Raw genomic sequence first — 20042 nt, 5'->3', positions numbered from 1 at the left:
GTACAGAAAGTTTAACTAGTTTTATGTAATCCTGATGCCAATAGTTTTCATGCAAGTTAGCAGATTAGTAAATAGTAAACTGTGGGGCCGAGGCATAGCATCAAGTCCATGACCATGTGGGCAAAACTAAGAAGAAAATAAATGATGTTGATGATTTTGAGAAGAACGGGGCAAAACTAAGAAGAAAATAAATGATGTTTTGGTTGCTGGTGCATGATTTTGAGAAGAACATGAATAATCTGTCTTTTGAACAGGTCGTGAATGTCATGATATTTATATGTTGTTTTTTTTTCTCATGCAGCTTTGGGATTTGAACAAAAAATATTGTAGAAATACGATGATTGGTCATATAAATTCCGTCAGTCACTGTAGATTTTCACCAAATGATGAATACATTGCTAGCTGCTCAACAGATGGAACAGTAAAGGTACACAGTGTATTTTTAAATCAACGGTTTGTTTTGATGATGGATTATTTTTCTTTTTTTATAAAACACAAAATATGTATAAAGAAACTTTGTGTCTGTATGGTCAGCTTTAATGAGTTAAATCCTGAAGCAGTTGTTTATTCATCCCATTTCTAATACAGGATTTGAAATATCTCGTCCAGTACCAGGGAAAAAAAGTTGGGTGCCTGTAGTTGTAAATAAATCCTAGCTAGCCTCATTTTGAACCCTTTACCTTTGACCATCTTTTTTTTTTTTCTTTTATTTTTTCCTAATGTACTTTAAGAACACTTGGGGGAGTGGAGTGAAACTTGGTTTAAAAAAATTAATAAATTTTTAGATTAATTGAAAGTTCTGTTATCTCTGAAAATGAATATCATAAAAGTTAAAAGCAATTTCTATGTGCCATTTTTCATCTATGTGCTAGATGAGAATTGAGAGATTTGTGTTTTGTTTTACCACAGAATGTAAGTATTCTTTGTATTGCCTTTGGTTGCCACAGAACTATGCTATTTCAGAATTGCAGTTCTTAAAACACTGTTACCTTTCTGTAGAGTTGCTAAATCTGGAAAGAAGGGTTGCTGAAGCTGTTGGCATTTGAAAAGAAAGTTGTGGTGGAAGGAACAGAAATATTCAATAGATTTTTGTCAGGTGCCTCAAAGGCATTAGGGTGCAAAGTTAGATGTATACTAGATTTCTCATGGTGAATGGACTTAAATGGAGTTGCAGAGCAGGTATTAGTTTTATTTTTGCTCGTCTGTTAATAGTGTTGTAGCTGGAATGATACGAGAGGGGAAAAACCCAGGGAGTGGGTTCTGCTACAGTGTAATCCTGTCTTCTGGGGTTTTGTTTTGTTTTGTTTTGTTTTCTTTATTTTTGTTTGTTTTTCTTTGTTGTTTCTGGCTTTGTGGTTTTGGTTTGTTTATTTTTTTTTTCTTTTGGTGTAAGTTGGCTGGGCTTGTGAATATTCTAATGCTGTTTCTTGGCCTGGGGAAGTTAGCAAAGGCTTTTTTTGTATTCTATAACCCCCTCACCTTCCTTCTTTCCTGGAAGTGATTGGGAGTTAGCTCTCCCTTGTTTTATTCTGTATTGCGTCAGTAAAAAGAGGTTTTGTGTATTTCCTTTACTTTTTATTGCAGCTTTGGGAAACACGCTCAGCAAATGAACTGAAAAGTATTGAGATAAAAGAGTTCTTCGAAAATGCGGATGAGCAATCAGATGATGTGGAGGTCTTAGTAAAATGTTGTTCATGGTCCAAAAATGGAAACATGATTTTGGTGGTAGCCAAAAATAAGGTTTTGGTAAGTGCCTCATTTTATTAATTTTCTTGAAGAATCATAGAATGGTTTGGGTTGGAAAGGATCTGAAAGATCATGTAGTTAGAAATTATGATAAAAGCTAAAATTCCAGGCCATTAAGATGTTTCAGATATAAGGTGCATGGTTTAAAGTGTGTGTAAAGTAAAAATCTGTGGGCAAGGAACTTCTTAACTGACAGAAATATCCTTCTAAATTCAAGAATGTATGCTGTTGAGCATATAAGCTGTTTTTCTGTAGTGAAGTCATAGTATTGGATGCTAACTATTGTAATTATGTGTTCACAGCTTTTTGATGTTAAAACGTGTGATTTGTTAACACAAGTCATCATAAGTCATCACAGCACAATCCAATACTGTGACTTTTGTCCTGGTGATGAGTTAGTAGCAGTTGCTTTGTCTCACTGTTCTGTTGAGGTAAGTGATTGCTTTTGCTACAATATGCCAGGAAGGAATACTTATAGTATAAAATATTATACTAAATTGAATAGTTTGTCTTAATAGTTTCTTGTATGCAGAGATAAAACCATTTTAGCTATTTTAGCAGGCTTTCAGTGTGCTTCATTCTTGTTAATCTTTGTTCACTTCTGAAATGTAAAATATTAACTGGGAAATGACATTTTAAATGTTCACTTTGGACAAGAGGAGTCTTGTTTATATAAAAAGACTGGGCTTTTAGGCTACTAAATTTCTTTAAAATTACCGTTGTCACTCTCGAGCATAGGCCTTCCCATTGCTTAACTCAAACAAAGCCCTCCCTTCTTCTGTATGCTGCTATGGAACGTGGCAACTCACTAAAAAGGAAAAAACCACCTGGCATGACTCGGGGGCTAGCACAGCTAGAGTAAGCCTGTACAAGTATCAGTTTTGGGGTTGTCTGGGGTTTTTTTGTTATTTGGGTTTGTGTTTGTTTTTGCAATCTACATGGTCAGTTGAACTTGTATTTTAGTTTTCTTTTTTGTCCCCTCATCTTTTAAAATTATAGCAGTCAAAGAGGCTGCTGATTTAATTTTCCTGACCTTCGAAAGTGATAAGCAGGCACAATTCTTGTTACATCTGATTTCAGAATGAGAAGTAAGAAAATACTACAAGAAACATTGATTAAGTATATATATATATGTATATACACACTACTTGTTTTGCACTGTTTTCTGTGTAAATGCGGTCTAAATCCATTTGAGTTCTTCTTTCATATTTTTGTTGTAGTTATGGAATATTAAGTCTTTATCAAAAGTAGCATATTGCAGAGGACACATGAGCTGGGTTCACTGTGTGACGTTTTCGCCAGATGGATCTTTATTTCTGACATCATCTGATGACCAGACCGTACGCGTAAGATGGCATCTTTCTTTTTTGAAAAATGTGAATTTCATAGAACCATAGAATAGTTTGTGTTGAAAGGGACCTTTAAAGGTCCCATCTAGTCCAACCTCCATGCTATGAGCAGGGACATCAACTAGACCAGATTGCTCAGAGCCCAGTCCAGCCTGACCTTGAATGGTTCCAGGGATGGGACATCTACCACCTCTCTGGGCAACCTGCTCCAGTGTTTCATCACCCTCACTGTAAAACATGTCTTCCTTTTATCTAGTCTGGATCTAGCCTGTTTTGGTTTAAAACCATTACCCCTTGTCCTACTGCTACAGGCCCTGCTAAAAAGTCTGTCCCCATCTTTCTTATAAGCTCCCTTTAAATACTGATAGACCACAGTAAGATGTCTCTGGAGCCTTCTCTTCTCAAATTTATATATATATTATTAAATTATTTAAGGATTTTTTAATTATAAAATTACATAATATATTATGTTTATGTTATATAAGATATATATTTAGCATTTGCATGTGTTGATAGCCAATATAAATTTAAATATTTATTATTAAATTATTTAGCTAAACAGTAAAATGAGCAGGCTTTTTTTACTGTATTATCTAAGTTTACTGTATATCAACACGATTTTTTAAAGTCGCTGTTCAAGAGTAATTGTAACCTATTTTATCTTGGATTTTATCTGAATCAGGAATTGTGAAGTTTTTTTGAGGATCCTAGCAGGCTTGATATTACTTTCATTGTTAAATATATTTCCATGTCAAAATTTAGGATAGATTTTTATCATTGTAATGCCTCATCAAAACCTGTGAAAGTAGAACTATTGTTCACTGAAGTAACCTCTTTTCTCCCAAGTTAATACTTATATTATTGGAATTTTTTAAGCAGTTGAAGTATAGAAATCTGTACTTGGTATTTTTTGTAATTGGATTTTAAGACTTCTTTGGATGAGAAAATTGTGGACATCATAGCTAGGGGAGTCTACTGGTCAGCCTGGAAAAAATAAGTTCTGTTTCATCTGTTGGAATCACTACAGTAATTTCACAACCTTCCCTATTAGATAAAAATAGCAGAAGCATAATTTTCACTGATCTGAAAAAATCAGTGTTACTTGCGAGTTTCTAAGACTTTGGTTTACAGATACTCTTACTCAGCAAGTGCCATATCTTGCCCTTTAAACTAATGAAATGCTGTGTTCTTCAACAGATTTGGGAAACAAGGAAAGTGTGCCAATCTTCTGATGCTGTGCTGAAAAGTGAACTAGATGTTGTATTTCACAATGGTGAAGTGATGATTTTAGCAATTTACAATCAGAAGCATTTACAGGTAAGCTGTATTTCTCAGCATGATAGTAAATTTGAATGTTATCTGCAAATCTCAGTGGAAAATGGAGGAAACACTGAAAGAACTTCTTCATGGCTTTCAACAGTAGTATCTGTTGAAATCTGTACGAGATGATTCTTCATGTATGATAATATTTTTGTATCTAGAAACTCCACCTAGTTTAGTGAGCAAAAAGTGAAGTTTGTGGGGAAATTTCTACACTGATGTCAGAACTGAAGCTTGATGCATAGAAGCAGAACTGTTTTCATGACTCGGGAGGCTGTGGGCCCTCCAAGGGGCTTAGCTATGCACAGCTGTGTGTAATGTGTGCAGCACGTGTAGACCACGTGTTACACAGCACATGTATGTAAAGCATCATGACTTCTGAAGGAATCATCTCAAATTGGGAGAATGAAAGGTGTAAGCCCAGGTCTGCCTATAGCTTTAGGAGAGCATGTGGTCTTTTATGTCCTAAAGAAGATATTAATACTGGATACACTCTTCTCACTGTGAACCCCTTCACCAAATAGAAAGTACACCAACATCCAAAATATGTTTTTGCATTCCATGATAACAAATGCATGCGCATCTCTTTTTAATCATGATTCTCGAATATGTCAAATAGTCATCTGATAGGATGTTCTTTGAAGTGAAGGCAATACAGTTCGTTCAGATTATGCTTCGACTTGATTGTAGTTGTTTAAAAGTGGAAACATTTTCACATTTGTTGCAGAATGCTGCTTACACAACTGATTGCATTTTTACCCACAAAATGGGCTGCTGTGGTTTAACCCCAGGCTGCATCTAAGCAGCACACAGCCACTCACTCACTCTGACCCAGTGGGATGGGGAGAGAATGGGAAGAGTAAAAGTGAGAAAACTCATGGGATAAAGACAGTTTAATAGGTTGAGCAAAAGCTGCGCCCGCAAGCAAAACAAAACAAGGAACTCATTCACTGCTTCCCATTGGCAGGCAGGTATGCCTGCCATCATGCCTAATGGTTACTTGGGAAGATAAACTTCTAAACTTCTCCCCCTTCCTTCTTCCCCTAGCTTTATGTACTAAGTGTATATAGATGTCACGTGGTGATAAAGACAGTTTAATAGGTTGAGCAAAAGCTGCGCCCGCAAGCAAAACAAAACAAGGAACTCATTCACTGCTTCCCATTGGCAGGCAGGTATGCCTGCCATCATGCCTAATGGTTACTTGGGAAGATAAACTTCTAAACTTCTCCCCCTTCCTTCTTCCCCTAGCTTTATGTACTAAGTGTATATAGATGTCACGTGGTGTGGAACATTCCTTTGGTCAGTTGGGGTCAGCTGTCCCAGCTGTGCCCCCTCCCAACTTCTTGAGTACCCCCAGCCTACTCGGTGGTGGAGAGGTGTCTTCTCATGAGAGAAGACTCCATTGTAGACAAAGAATAGATTTTTCACCTTTGCACAAGAAGAGAAATTGACTGAAAATGCAGTTAAGCATTTGTGCTCTAATTTAACAGTATATCTCTGCTATCACATCCCTAAAAGTAGTTTTTCTTGCAACCATGATGTTTTACCCTTCGTAATTTGTGATATCTCAGAACTGGGGTTCTGCTCATCCTTTAACGTGCAGTATTTAATTTATAAACATGTCACACTGGTAGCTTTCTAAACATAAACTTTGTAAATCATTGTACTCTAAAATTTTTTTTTTTTTTTTTCCTAGGGAACTGATTTGAGGGTGATACTGAGTTGAGATTTGGTGTATTGTGTGTGCTAATAAGATTAAAGTCATACTTTCGGGATGCACTTAAAGTATTTTGTGCTCCATTTAGCATAAGCTGTAGAATCTGTCTGGCAAGGTAAATTTGAGCATGGAGCTCTCTGTGTGGCTTTTGAAATTTGGGAGCAGCATCTGAGTTACTGGTTTTTGTAGCTAGATAAACTTTAAAAAAACCTTCTAGTACTGAGATCTGTTTCCTTCTGCAAACTTGTCCTGTTCCAAAAGCATTCTATGAAGACAGTTAGATTGGCCTTCAAAACAATTGGTTTATAAAAGTAACTGATCTTTATAGCTGAAAGTTTGAAACTGGTACACTGTCCTCTTTAGCATTCGTAATTCTGTATTGTAATTTATTTTAAATTTTAAAATATTGTAATAACTTAATTAACTTCGTATCTTGCAGCTTATCAATGGAAATACAGACAGTGTTATTATGCAGACAGCAGCTCAAGAATCCCCCATTTCCTGCTGTTGCTTAAGTGAAGATCTTAAATTTGCCGCTTTTGGACAAGAGAGTGGAACAATAAAGGTATTAAATACTAAATTGATTTTTAAAAATAGTAGGAAAGCACCCTTCTTGGTGCTTTTTTCTTTTTAAAGAAATGTCATTTGAATAACTTCATACAATAATATTCTTGAAAGTTTTTACATGTGAGTGATACCTAAATGACGACAATTTAAAGGTAATGCTAATAATCACGGAATCACAGAACGGTAGGGGTTGGAATGGACTTCTAGAGATCATTTAGTCCAACCCCAGTACTAAAGCAGGTTCACCTAGAGCAGGTTGGACAGGAACGGACCCAGGGGGGTTTTGAGTATCTCCAGAGAAGGAGACTCCACAACCTCTTTGGGCAGCCTGTTCCAGTGCTCTGTAACCCTCAAAGTGAAGAAGTTTTTCCTCATATTCAGATGGAACTTCCTGCATTCCAGTTTGTGTCCATTGTCCCTTATGCTGTTGCTGGGCATCACTGAAAAGAGTCTGGCCCATCCTCTTGACACCTGCCCTCTAGATATTGATAAGCATTGATAGATCCTCTCTCAGTCTTCTGAGATAATGTAGCTCTGAATTTCCTTTTTCCAAGGAGTAAGCTAAGACGAATTTCCAGTTGTTCCAGTCCGTTGACTGAGAATCATGTATTTACAATCTTGTGTTATTTAAAAAAGAATTTGCATGTTCTTTTCTTTCTTTTTCTCAAGTGTGTAATGTAATAATTGCATTCTTCATTGTAAAGGTGTTGCAGGTGTTGGATGGGAAAGTTCTGAACTCCCGGGAGGCCTTCAGGACATCCGTGCAGCATTGTCGATTTACTTCTGATTGTCAGACTCTCATTTCAAGTGCTCATGATTCAGTTATACAGGTTTGCAAAATAGTTAAAAAGATTACATTGTAACTTATTTACAATTTATTTAAAAAGATATTTTATATTATAGATAATGTGAACTTGGTAAATGACTACTGTGTTCTGTATTGCTCCATTTTAGGGCAAAGGACTGTATAAACTGTAGCCTCTCTTTATACCTTATGTGATAATGAATATTACACAGTTTGTAGTATTAATGCTGTGGATGATAGAAAGGCATCAAATCCTTTAGGATGGGTGAAAGGAATGTTAATTTTCAAACAAGATAACTCAACGGTTCTGATTGCCTAAGTGAAGGGTTTGGTATGTGGCCCAGACCTGGCTATTTACGGTAGGTGTGTCAGTGGGCTTGCTTACACTGTCTGAAGGAAGGAGGTTAAAAGTCCTGTCTCTGAGCAGGCTGATCTGTTCACCTAGCCCAGTACAGCACTGAATACAGATGCTAGCTAGTAATAGAATGGCTGCACTAATGTAGTCTCAAATTAATAAGCTCTGCCTCTCAGCAGGGTAGATTGCCTCCGGAGAAGCATTCTGGTGTGTGTATATTAGAATTTTAGCTCACCTCGGGGATGTGCTTTTGAAGTGAATGTCCTGGTCATTTATGCACTCTGTGCTTTAGTTTGCACTGCAGAGCAGTTGCAGGCATGCTGGCAGCATTCCTAAACACGCTCCAGCTACTAATAAGAATTCAGTCCACACAACCAAACTGAGCTGGTTTGAAGTAAAACCTCCAAAACATATGCAGGTGCTAGTCCTCATGATGTTTTGCTTGTCAGATCTCTTCCAACTTCGTTGTTCTACCTACTTGCTGAAATATACAGGTACCCTATGCTACACAATACTTTGGTGGGTGTTTCTTTTGCTCTAACTCTGCATTGAACTTGTGAATCTGAAGGCAGATAGAGTGCCATCACTGTGGCAGTAAGGACAGCTCACCAGTTTAGCAGCTTTGGGATCCTTGTTTTAGGTCTAAGGTGGGTAGTTTTTCTTCTGAGTCCTCGGCTCCCTCTAGTGGATAGTGCCTCAGAGAAGCCACCAGGATTGTCAGTCGTTTGGATGCCTCTGCTTTTGTTCTTTCTTTGATGCTGAAAACCTATTAATTTGAAAACTATTAAATCGTTGTCATTTAAATTGATGCTTAATCGCTCCTGTAAAATAAAATGTCATTTTTTCACTTTTCAGTGATTATTTGAATTAAAAGTAAAAGTGTCATTTTGTTATAAAAATACAGACCAAAATGGCATTTCATTAAAAATACACTTTAAAAATATAAAAGAAAGTTAATTTAACTGTGGAAAATACGAGGTCTGCTGGATGACAGAAGTCTATTTGTTGCAATAATCAAAGGTTTAAACCCCAAAACTTCCAGAGTGCCTAGAAAATTATTGGTTTTGCTTTTTCTTTTTAAATTACCAGGGAATTTTAAGCATCAAATTCACTTTGAAAATCGGAAACTCTCTCACAGATTGAGTATTAAATACTATGGCATTCTCAATCTTCAGTGTGTCTACTATGGATATCTTCATTATCTAGCCTTTTAATTAGTTGTCACCTCCACAAGAACTTTGTATTATCCCTGTGACTTAAAAATCAGTCCGTTAGTTCATTTTTCTTAACTTATTTTTGCCATTAATTTTTTTTTTAAAGTATTCCATCTTTATCATTAGGTATGGAATTGGCTGTTGAGTGAATGTGTGTTTCTAAGAGGACACAAGGAAGCAATTAAGGATTTCAGACTTTTGGGAAATTCAAAACTTCTTTCTTGGTCATTTGATGGAACTGTTAAGGTAAATAAAAGGCTGTGTATTGACAAATTGCATAAAATGCATTTAATCTCTTCTAAGATTTGGTATTTCTTGCACTTCGTATTGACAAATATTTTATTGAATTGATCCTAAAGTGTGAGCTGACGTTAAAGACAGAATTTTGCATTTTCTATGCTAGTAAGATTTACACTCTTGTTGTATTTTAACTATACCAGTAAATATAGCAAAATGTTGGCCATATTTGAACCATGTAACTGAGTTTTATCTCCTATATATCATTCTGTAAGATGCAGGGTTTTTTAACCTTTTTACAGTGTTACAAAAGTAACCTGTTTTTCCTGTATATTTGGTAGGTTTGGAATATCACTACTGGGAACACAGAAAAAGATTTTGCTTGTCATGGAGGTGCTGTTCTTTCCTGTGCTGTTTCCCCTGATGGTAGTAAATTTTCATCTACTTCTGCTGACAAAACTGCAAAGGTTGGTTACTTTTTGTACAAAGATAAAAATGATGCCTTGCGTGTCCTGAAATGTATGCTGTATTTTTTCATTATGATGTAACTAGTATTTATTTAAGTTATCCTGTTGTATTTCTAGTATTAAATTTCCTGTGTTTATGAACGTGTTTCTAAAGCTGTTATAGTCATTCATAAATGATCTTGGGTATAACTTCAGGCTGTCTGGTGGCTTCTGTACAAATAAAATTCATGTTTAATGCACAAGTTTGTGCAGAACATTTTGTTTAGTTCTCTGTATTGATTTGTTAATCACCTAACATTCTTAATTTGGAAATCTAAGTTAAGAAAAATTTCTGGAACTTCAGTGAAAGTGCTGTCCGTACTTTCTGCTATTCCTGTTCAGAAGTAAGGTGCAAAAAGAAGGGAGCTCTTTAATTTTCTGGGGCTGTCCCATTAGATTTTTAAAATAAAGCTATAAATTGATTAATCCTTTTTCTGTGATGAGCTTTAAACTTAATTGTAAACTTATCAGTTTCATTAAAGAGTATATTCCAAGGAAAAAAAAAATTACTCGCAGTTAGTTCAGTAATTTGTAGCAAATGCATTCTTGTGTGATTCAGATTATAGAAAGAAAAACAGACTACAGTATAATACATACATAAATGGACACAAATATATGCATATGTATACTAAAGGTCTTAGGTACTTTTGAATGCTAATGTCGTTTTAGGAAGAAGTCATAATTGTTTTTGAACTTATCTTTTTCACTCTTCTATAACGTTTTCCATTTAGATATGGAGCTTTGAAAGTTCATCTGTTCTTCATGAGCTGAAAGGTCATGAAGCCTGTGTGCGATGCTGTACTTTCTCTCCTAATAATAAATTATTGGCAACTGGAGATGACAAAGGAGAAATAAGGGTACTGCTTTAACCTTGCTTTTTATTTTATAATTCAGTTGATAGTCAGTTCACAGACATGAGTTCTCATAGTTTGTGTTCTGCATGTCTAATTTGTTAGCATTGTGGTGAATGGAGTTGAAAATACCAAGGTTTGCCACATGAGACAGTAGTTTATAGCCATATTGATAGATTTATGTTCCATAAATACTGAGGAACTGATTCACATGATTTACTAATAATCCTACTGAGAATTACATGTGTGATTAAATCCTCCATATATGATAAGGTTCTAAGAGGAGAATTTTTTGATTGTTCTGTCACTTCAAGTAGAATGTTAATTTACAATGCTTTTTTCTCTAATACAGAAAAATACGTTTCAGTTTTCCTTACTGGAGATTTTTTTCCCCCCAATAAGTTTACTTATATACTTATATATATAATCTTCTCTCTTTTTTAGATTTGGGATATTTTAACAGGTTCATTGCTTCACTTCTGCTCCCCAGTTACTGTAGACGAAGGAGAACCAACACATGGTGGTTGGGTAACAGACCTCTCATTTTCTCCTGACAGTAAAATGCTTGTGTCATCTGGAGGCTATCTTAAGGTAAGCCTTGAAATAATAAAATATCCTAACATACCTAATTAAATGGCAATACTCTGATAATTCTAAAGGAAAACGCACACTAATTCAAAGAAACAAATGTGAAATGTTTTACTTAACACAGCCACTCAATTTTCAAGACTGTCTAGCACTTTTCACTTCTTTTTTTCTCAAATCTGAAAGACCCCTGGAAAGGTCTCTTAAGAATTGAATTTTGTTTTCAAACTCCGTATATTCCATTTTCATTAGCTGCAGATTTTTATTAGCAATGTCCTACATTAACATCTTCAAATATCCCAGTAATTTTATAAAGTTTTAATATTTGTCATAAATAGCAATTCAGAAGGAATTGTGAATGATCATTTTCTGCCTTGAAAGACATTCTGTAATCTTTGGAAGGGGGCATGTTGAAAGTGAGGAAATCAGGCTTTTCATTGGTCTTTCCTTGGTTCAAACTGGGCATATGTGTTTTGGGAAGGGGAAGAGGTGGTCTTTCAGACTATGAATTGGTTCTTCATAATTGTAAATTTCTCATGAGTGTGTTTTTTCCCTCGTGCAATAGGTGATACCTGTTGGTACAAACTCTGTGTGTGTATGTGAAATGACAGGTTGTTGAGTTCTCATCTCACAGAGTACTGGAGGTTAGTTGATTGTTGGTTAGCGTTTAGCTGTTGGACATGCTACCGGGCTAATTCTTTACAGTCAGTCAGATAGTAGCTGCTCCAACAGGGATGCCTCTGGGCCCTGAAAGGAGAGTGAGACTCTGTCATCTGTAATGCTCTTTTTGGTTACTGAAGATAGCAGTTAGCCACCTCCTCTTCAGGCTAAACAAATCCAGTCTTTTGTCTCTCTTCTGGGACATCTGTTCTAGGTGTCCAGCCATCTGGACTTGCTCCAGTTTGTCAGTGTCTTTCTTGTAGTAGGGTGAGGCTCAACACACAGTGACTGAACTGCTGACTACTACGTTTTGGATCTAGCAGTCCACCCAGTTTGTCACCTGCCTTGTATTCCGCCCATCCAGTCTTTACCTCTCCTGTTTAACTACAGGGACATAATGGGAGAACGTGTTGAAGATTTGGCTAAAGTCAAGATTAATCACATCCCCTGCTCTTGCCATGCTGTTCGCAGAGCCACTATAATTGTCAACAAAAGTCAATTGGGTGGTTCAGCATGATTTACCTTTGGTAAATCCATGCTAGTTGTTCATGATCGCCTTCTTGTTCTTCATATGATTTGAAATGACTTACAGAAAACTAATCCCAGGCACTGGAGTGAAAATTACTGGCCTGCAGTTCCCAGCATCTTCTCCACCCTTTGTGAAAATGGGTTTGGCATTTGCCATTTTCCAGCCATTAGGACCAGATTCAATCACCATGTTAAGCATTGTATTTCTACTTTTTTTTTCAAGATCTACAGATGGATGTGTATGATGTGCATGAAAGCACACCCACCCACCCATCCTTTTTGGAGGGGGATATTAGTCAGTGAAAGTCTAAAACATTTTAGAAGTTTGGACCTCTAAAAACTGGACTGAGTTGGACTGTGGAGTTACATGGAAGATACCTTTAAACAAATGAGTCATCTTATTCATAGATGCATCCAGCTGTGTACTGTTGAACTTGCTGTGTGAGTGGTACCTGCAGGCCCAGCACCTGATCATTTATCCACCAACAAAGGTGCAAGAGCTAATTAAGAGCCATTTTGTTGTTTGTTTGTTTTTTCCCCCGGGTTGCTATCAAATAACAGACACTTTAGGAAAGGTGTTTTTAGTCAGAACATTATAGCTGTCTAGTGGCAAATTTGTATTATGCACATAACTATAATGTTACATATTTCATGAGATGAGTAAGCTAAAAAGTAGTAATACCACCTGCTGTTATGGATGATCAAAGCTGAAGGTAATCTGTTTCCACATTTTTCTACTGCATTCAAATGTTGCAAGAATAGAGGGTAGGCTTCTTATTGGGACAATCAAGTAACAGCTTTGTGCTGGGTTGCATTTGGTTCAATTTTGCATTGGTCTACAGTTTTTCTGAGAAATGCGAAATTTCAGTCTACATTCATGGAATAAACTGATGGTTGAAGGTTTCTCTGTATCCTTGTTATTAGTGTGTACCATATATTCTAAAAAAAAAATAATAAAAAAAATGCAGTCTCACTGAAAAAAAAGTCTGTCCTGCTAAGAATACTGCAAATTATTTGAAATGCATACATGATTGATCCTCTTGTGAGTCCAGCTAAGTTTTCAAATCCAGCAATAGTTTCTATTGTACTGCCTGGCAATGTGTTTCATGTGCTCATTTGGTTATATAAAAATACATCATCTTTTAAATTTTGGGTATGTTACAGTTTATGTCTATGTTTGGTGATGGGGTAAGAGGCAGTACCTGAATTTATTATTTTGTATGCTTTCCTGAAATTGAACAGCTTCAGTCTTTTTGAAGTTTTTTTTCCTCTGAAAGTCTTCCACCTCTAGTAACTGGTCCTAAACGTTTTCTGCTTAAGATTGTTTGTATTTTTATTTTTAATCCTACCTCTTCGGGGGCAGCAGTCAACTGGCCTTGCCATGCTATGCCTGTTTATAAAATTTATTCTAAGCTTCCTTCAACTAACTGAAAGTCTGTTGTTATTTTTTATAGTGGTGGAATGTAACTACTGGAGAATCCTTACAAACCTTCTACACAAATGGAACAAACCTCAAGTCAATACATGTGTCCCCTAATTTCAAAGTGTATGTGACTGTTGATAATCTTGGCATTCTTTATGTACTACAGAAGTTGTGATTAATGTGCTGAACATGACAAAGATAGTTCATTTTTTTTAAGATGGAAACAAAATTTTGTTAAATATTTGTCTGACGCTCATTAAGCTGTGAATTATATTTCATTGTTGTATTCATGATGTTTTCATGTATATTTATGTACATTTATGCATGTTTTTTCAAATGAATTTGTGTTTAATCTTGTTTTTAATAAGCATTATTATAATCCTTAAGTCTTGATTTGCATCTTAAGTATGTTGCTTCCAGTTTTGTAAGGCAATTATATTAAGATTTATTCAAATTAGTTGAAATTAATATTAATAGGAGTGAAGAAATAATAGGAATATAATGCTTTGAAATTGTGCTAAGGCTGATGGATAAATGCTCTCTAGCCAATGACATAACTGTGAGGTGCAGAAAATTCTTTTTTTACTGTGATACAAGGATTTTCATTTAGTACAGAATGGAAAGAATCAGGGACATCCTTCATTTGAAAAATGAAACTAGCTGTCCTGGTGCTCGATGTTGAAAACAAATCAAGTAGCCGTTCAGTTTACAGCAGTGCTGCTTCCCACCTGTGCTAAGAACCTTCTAACCTTGTGGAGGCAACGTGCATTGTAACACAGAGGAGCTGTTCCTGCTGAGGGGAGCGTAGAATCACAGAGTCTTGAGTCTTGTTTTATCAAGGCAAAATCTGAAAGGATATTGCAATTGACGTGGAAGAGACTGTGCCACCTTTCCAGTCAAAGGATGAATAGAGCTAACCAGCTAAACAGAGAGTGGAAATGCTTTAAAGAGTATATATTGAAAAATATAAGAAGGTGTGGTTTTTAGTTATTTTTCCTTTTGGAATTAGCATTCAGATTATACTATTAGCATTCAGATTATACTAGACATTTTGCTGTAGTCACATTTGTTTACATGGGATTCTGTGCACAGGGATCTCTTGCCTGGTAATATGTGATTCTCTTTTTTTATTTTATTTTTTTTTTAAATTTTTACAGTCTATTTATAGATTCGGTATAGGGTAGAAATGTCAACGTTTTGTACAAATTATACTTGACATATTTTTTGTGAATAATTAAATAACAATTTTTCTTAGGTACTTAGTAAGCCTTGTTCTGGTAAACTGCCTCTCAACTGCTCTGAGCAACAGCACAAGCGTTAATATCATGGTTTTCATATTTTTGTAGTTGGCAATAGAACACTTTAAGTACTTGATTTTAAAAAGTACATTAACAAGTGTCTCAACTGATACTGAATAATGAAAGTCTCAGTTTTAGTATTTTTTGTGTGCATTTCAGAAGATTTAATATAGATTCTGTTTTTGACAATCACCAGTTTTCCCTCTTTTTTTAAACTTGAAATTCCACCGTTTCTAAGGTGCTATTGAATACGGGTCAGTATAATAAAAGTACTGCTGGCAGAAGTGTAAAGAGAAGAAATTCAATAGGAAAAACATGATGTTTTGTATTCTAAGTATGTACAGCATTCAATAAAGATAATCCAGGCAGTACTGGCCAAAGTTGTAAATGAATTTGTATTCTTGAGTGGTTTTTTGGGGTTTGTTTTTTTTGTTGTTTTTTTTTTTTTAACAGGGTAGGAGGGAGAGGGAGTGCTGCCTCTTTTATTGTGGTTTTGTTTTCAATCTAAACATAGTACTGCTTTACAGACTACATCAAAAACAGTTTGACAGGTAAGCAATAGCACTAAATATGAGGATGGAGGAAAAAGTGAACAACGGGAAACTGAAGTCCTGAGATATGTCCTGAAATGTTCAGGACAGAGATGCTCCTACTGTCCAGTTTGTACAGAGCTCTGCAGTTCTCTCCCTGAAGAGATGAAGCTTCCAGGAGAGGGCAGCTTGATGGCATAGGCTGTGCTGTCCCCATTGCACAGGACCATGTTGCTCTGAACTTAGAGACCCAACTAGCTAAAAAGATACAGGATAAATGTTTCACCTGAGGAACCTTGTCTTTTGTGGCAAGGCTACTGAAACTCTGGTGATAGGAAAAATTGATCATGTTTTAATGAAGAAAGTGGCCTGTGAATGAGTGGAGTTTCACAGACAATTTCAATTTTGAAGCAAGTAGCACAGAAGAAATGGGAGACAAATATTACATTCTTGAATTATTCTCCAAGGATGACAACGCAGCAGCATTATACTTGTTGCTGGAGCTGTGGAAGCTGTGCTTCACGGAAGGTGCTGTCAAAGGTCAGGATGGTTGTGTTCATGTGCAAATGTATGGAGCTGGCTGTAAGTCTGTGTAGCTGAGATGGAAGAGGAGAAATAGCGATGGGAAAGTCTGAAGAGCTAACGAATAGTTGTGATTCACAGGAAGAGGATGACAAAATTTAAATGAAAATTTTTAAAATAGGGGCCAACCAAGACAGAAACTTCAATTTAAAATATTTAAGAAGGTTAAGGCAGGTTACTGTAATAGAAAATAAAATCCTGCTGTGTCATTATATTTAGCTGGTCTCTTTGATGTTAGATGTCTTTTAAAGGAAACAAAAGAAAGTCTGGCCAGAAGCAATTTTCATGTAGATTGAACATTTGTGCTCCCGTTATCTCTTGTAATACCAGATCAAATTGAATCAGTTGGCATTCAAATTTAACTAATGAGCATTTCCAGTTTTATCTAGTTCTTTAGCTGAAATTATAATATGCTTTTATGTAAACAGTTTTTAGATACACTTCCTATTAACGATGCCTATCAGCTTCTGTAGAAGGTTTGGCAATTCGACCTACAGCTCCTTCACAAATCTCTTTTTTCTCTTTCCTTTATTAACAAGGAGTTATACCCACATGTGATACAGCTGCTCAAAAGGATGCTTTATATTGCCTTGACCTGTAGCATTCCTTTAACTACAGCGTTCCCCTTCCCCCTCTCTTATCTTACAGTCATTTGAAATGGAACTTTGCAGTTGTTGCCTGAGGTTTTTCCATGTAAAGATTTATAGATCTCTTGTAGTGCTGGAGTGTGTGGGTAGAGCTGGAACTGGTAAACTCTTGCCAGCAGAGGAGCATCCTCCATCTCCAAAATTATTCTGCCTCTCCTACATAAAAAAATTATGCAGTTATACGCCTTATTACAGGATGCTGTGCAAATTGTTGGGTTTTTTCCCCTATTTTTTATTTAGTGATGTCTCTGTAGGGGACCCAGTTCCCCAGGTTGTATCTAGCTAGGACAGGGTGTCTGTCCTTGTCTTTGCTCTCCTGAGGTGTTTTACAGGAGCTGATGCCTTTGCAGGTTTCAGGGGAAAGCTAAGCTGAGAAAGCAGTCTGACTCAGGTGGTGTCGTCTTGCCCTCCTGGAACAGACGTTGCAGAGAGGTGACTCTGCCCCATCTTCAAGAAGCTGGTAAACCCAGAATACCAGTAGGACACGGAGATTTCAGGTATGTTCCTCCAATGGCTGGTAGAACACAAACCCCTCACTGAACCATTCGGTTGCCCTTTCTCCTTCATAGCAAGTACAGATGCTGTGTCAATGCCAGGGTGTGCAGAAGTCAGCCTCGTGGCTGAAAGGTGCTTTCTGGTGTTTCCTTCTGATAGAATCATAGAATGGTTAGAGGTGGAAGGGACCTTAGAGATCACCTAGTTCCAAGCCCCCGACCCTGGGCAGGGACACCTCCCACCAGACCAGGTTGCTCAAAGCCCCATCCAGCCTGGCCTTGAGCACTTCCAGGGATGGGGCATCCACAACTTCCCTGGGAAAGCATGCACTCAGATGCATTTATTCACATGCTGCTTTCTTCCTTCTGCCTACTGCAAGGACACAAATTTATTTAGGCTCACAGATGGTGATGGTGATGCCCAAGAGCTCTGAGGACTTGGGATGCTTTATTTCTGTTGTGAATTCATGAACAGCAGAAGCCAAACAAACCTTACTGTTTGGAGAGCAGGGAGCGTACCAGCTACTCAGAACACTTTCAGTGGGATTTTGGTGCTCAATTTCACTTTGCTCTTTCAAGCTAGGAATGGGACACTATCGGCTGATATGCAATATGATGTTAAGCTGACACCAGGCTTTTTGGTGGTATGAACCCTGCAGTAGATTGACCTGTACTTTTCAGCACTTCCAAAGCGTGCTGCTACCTACATCTTTGCATGTTAGTGTGAGGTTTGGGGGTGGTGGGGAGAAGTGGGTTTTGTTGGGTTTTAAAGCGTTTTTTTTTTTTCCAAATTAACTTACTGCACACCTTCTAAGGGTTTTGTCCTGGTTTGAGGTAAAGTAGAACCAATTTTCTGTTCAGTAATTTTACATCTTAACTAGGCCTCTTCTAACTCTCTGAAACTAACGGCATATTGTGAAGAAAACTGTTCGTTCTCAGAGTGATAAGACCAATGTTTGTACTTCATGCCAAAGAACGGTATGCAGAGGGGCTCTTGCTTATACTTACTGCTATAACAACCAAGGTCAGCTAATTTCACTATCTGCCCCGTTGGAGGGTCGGAAACGGAAAAGCGTAGAGGGGTCCCACCTGTGGGGAGGAGCGGACAGGACAGGTGACCCAAAACTGCCCAACAGGGATATTCCATCCCATCTGCCCCATGCTCAGTATAAAAGCTGAGGGATGAAAGGGTCAGCCCTCTTTCTTCAATGGCTGATGTCCAAGGAGGACCCTGTTTGTTCGTCTGCCTTTGATCCCGGTCTGTGTATTCCTGACTCCAGAGCTGGAATCCAGTTCCCATCCATCGCTGAGTCCAGTCTGGGCCTTCCCCAGTGCCTGCTGGTGACATCATCCTGGGAGCTTGATACGGTTTTGTATCTATTGTATCTATTTCATAATTTCCTTTTTAATTTTTATATTAATATTTCATTAGTTTAGATCATTCTGAACTCATAAATCTCTCCTTGTTTTCTCCTGCACTGGAGAAGTAGGGGGGGAGCATCTGTTGCCATCATAGGCCAATTCAGCCTAAACCACGACAGATTTATTGGCGCCCAACGTGGGGCTCGAATGGAGCTTAACCAGAGCTCTGATAGATTGCCTGAATAGCTTGAATTCCAGCTTGCTCAGAACAGACAGCTCACATCATGTCCTTCTTATGCAAAATGTTATATCATGCATTTAGAGAGCTTTTTATGAAGTTAATTGATGCAGTGGTGCTTAATTTGCCAAATGTGTTGTATGGTTTACTTGCTCTTTGTGTTTCGATGCGATGGTCTAAGTGTGCAATTTTGGTGTGGGTTTGCCTTCAGGTGTATAATGTTGTTACTTGGATAACGGTTCTACCTGTGTATCTTGGGCATCTTGTGACGGATCCTGTTGCTAATTACACTTTAGGTTGTACTTGGGGAAAGTTTACTTTGCCTTTTAATGATTATACCAAAGTTACAGCAATTGAACTAGGGGATGGAAAACCTTTGGGGGGCGTAAAGAGCGGATGTTCTTGTGACTCGATGGGGATTTTGTTGTTGGTTTTCCTGAGTGTGTTGTGGGGGTGGGTTGTTGTTCAATGTCAGTGCAGGAGCGTGAGGTGTGATATTGCTACTCAGTCCCCGCGGCTGAAATCAAAGACAGCAGAAACTCAGACAACTGCCCGAGCCCCCCCGGCCCCGGCACAAGCCAAGGCACAGACACAAACGATTGCCCCCCCACCGGCCCCGGCACCAGCCCCAGAGGCATCAGCTGCCCCCCCGCCGCCTCCCCCACCGGCTCCGGCCACAGTGACTCTGCCTCCCGCACCCCCCGCACCCCCCCTGCCCGCAGCGACACCGGCTGCTCCGGCCCCGGCAAGGAGATCTGCTGCTTACGGCAAAGACCTGCCCAAGGCAGACAGCGTGGGAGAGGGTTCCTCTGACGAAGATTCAGGAGAGGGTCCTTCTCAGGCACATCCAGGGGAGGGTCCTTCTCGCGTAGATCGAGGAGTGGGTCCTTCTCAGGCGGCGTCAACACGGGATGAGGGCTCAGATGTAGAGACAGTTGTTAAATCTTTCTCTGTGGAGGATCTACGAAATACGAGGAAGGACTTTAGCCTTCGTGATGGGGAGTCACTCCTCTCCTGGTTGCTCGGAT

General features: G+C 37.9%; 1 protein-coding gene across 1 annotated transcript in view; it reads left to right on the top strand.

Annotated features, from left to right (window-relative positions):
* APAF1 (apoptotic peptidase activating factor 1) overlaps positions 1-15549 on the top strand; it is a 36316-nt gene extending 20767 nt beyond the window's left edge. Inside the window, exons 16-27 of the mRNA XM_014964268.1 lie at positions 302-427; positions 1585-1746; positions 2049-2177; positions 2967-3092; positions 4293-4412; positions 6572-6697; positions 7404-7529; positions 9200-9319; positions 9652-9777; positions 10548-10673; positions 11112-11258; positions 13895-15549. Coding sequence (XP_014819754.1) covers positions 302-427; positions 1585-1746; positions 2049-2177; positions 2967-3092; positions 4293-4412; positions 6572-6697; positions 7404-7529; positions 9200-9319; positions 9652-9777; positions 10548-10673; positions 11112-11258; positions 13895-14038 — 1578 coding nt within the window. The 3' untranslated portion in view covers positions 14039-15549. The remainder of the gene's footprint in view (positions 1-301; positions 428-1584; positions 1747-2048; positions 2178-2966; positions 3093-4292; positions 4413-6571; positions 6698-7403; positions 7530-9199; positions 9320-9651; positions 9778-10547; positions 10674-11111; positions 11259-13894) is intronic.
* The last annotated feature ends 4493 nt before the right edge of the window (positions 15550-20042 follow it).

The sequence above is a fragment of the Calidris pugnax genome, unplaced genomic scaffold (genome assembly GCF_001431845.1).
Source record: "Calidris pugnax isolate Ruff unplaced genomic scaffold, ASM143184v1 scaffold44, whole genome shotgun sequence".
NCBI classification, from domain to species: Eukaryota; Metazoa; Chordata; class Aves; order Charadriiformes; family Scolopacidae; genus Calidris; species Calidris pugnax.
The sequence above is the reverse complement of the archived record's forward strand: the minus strand, read 5'-3'. Positions and strand labels throughout refer to the sequence as shown.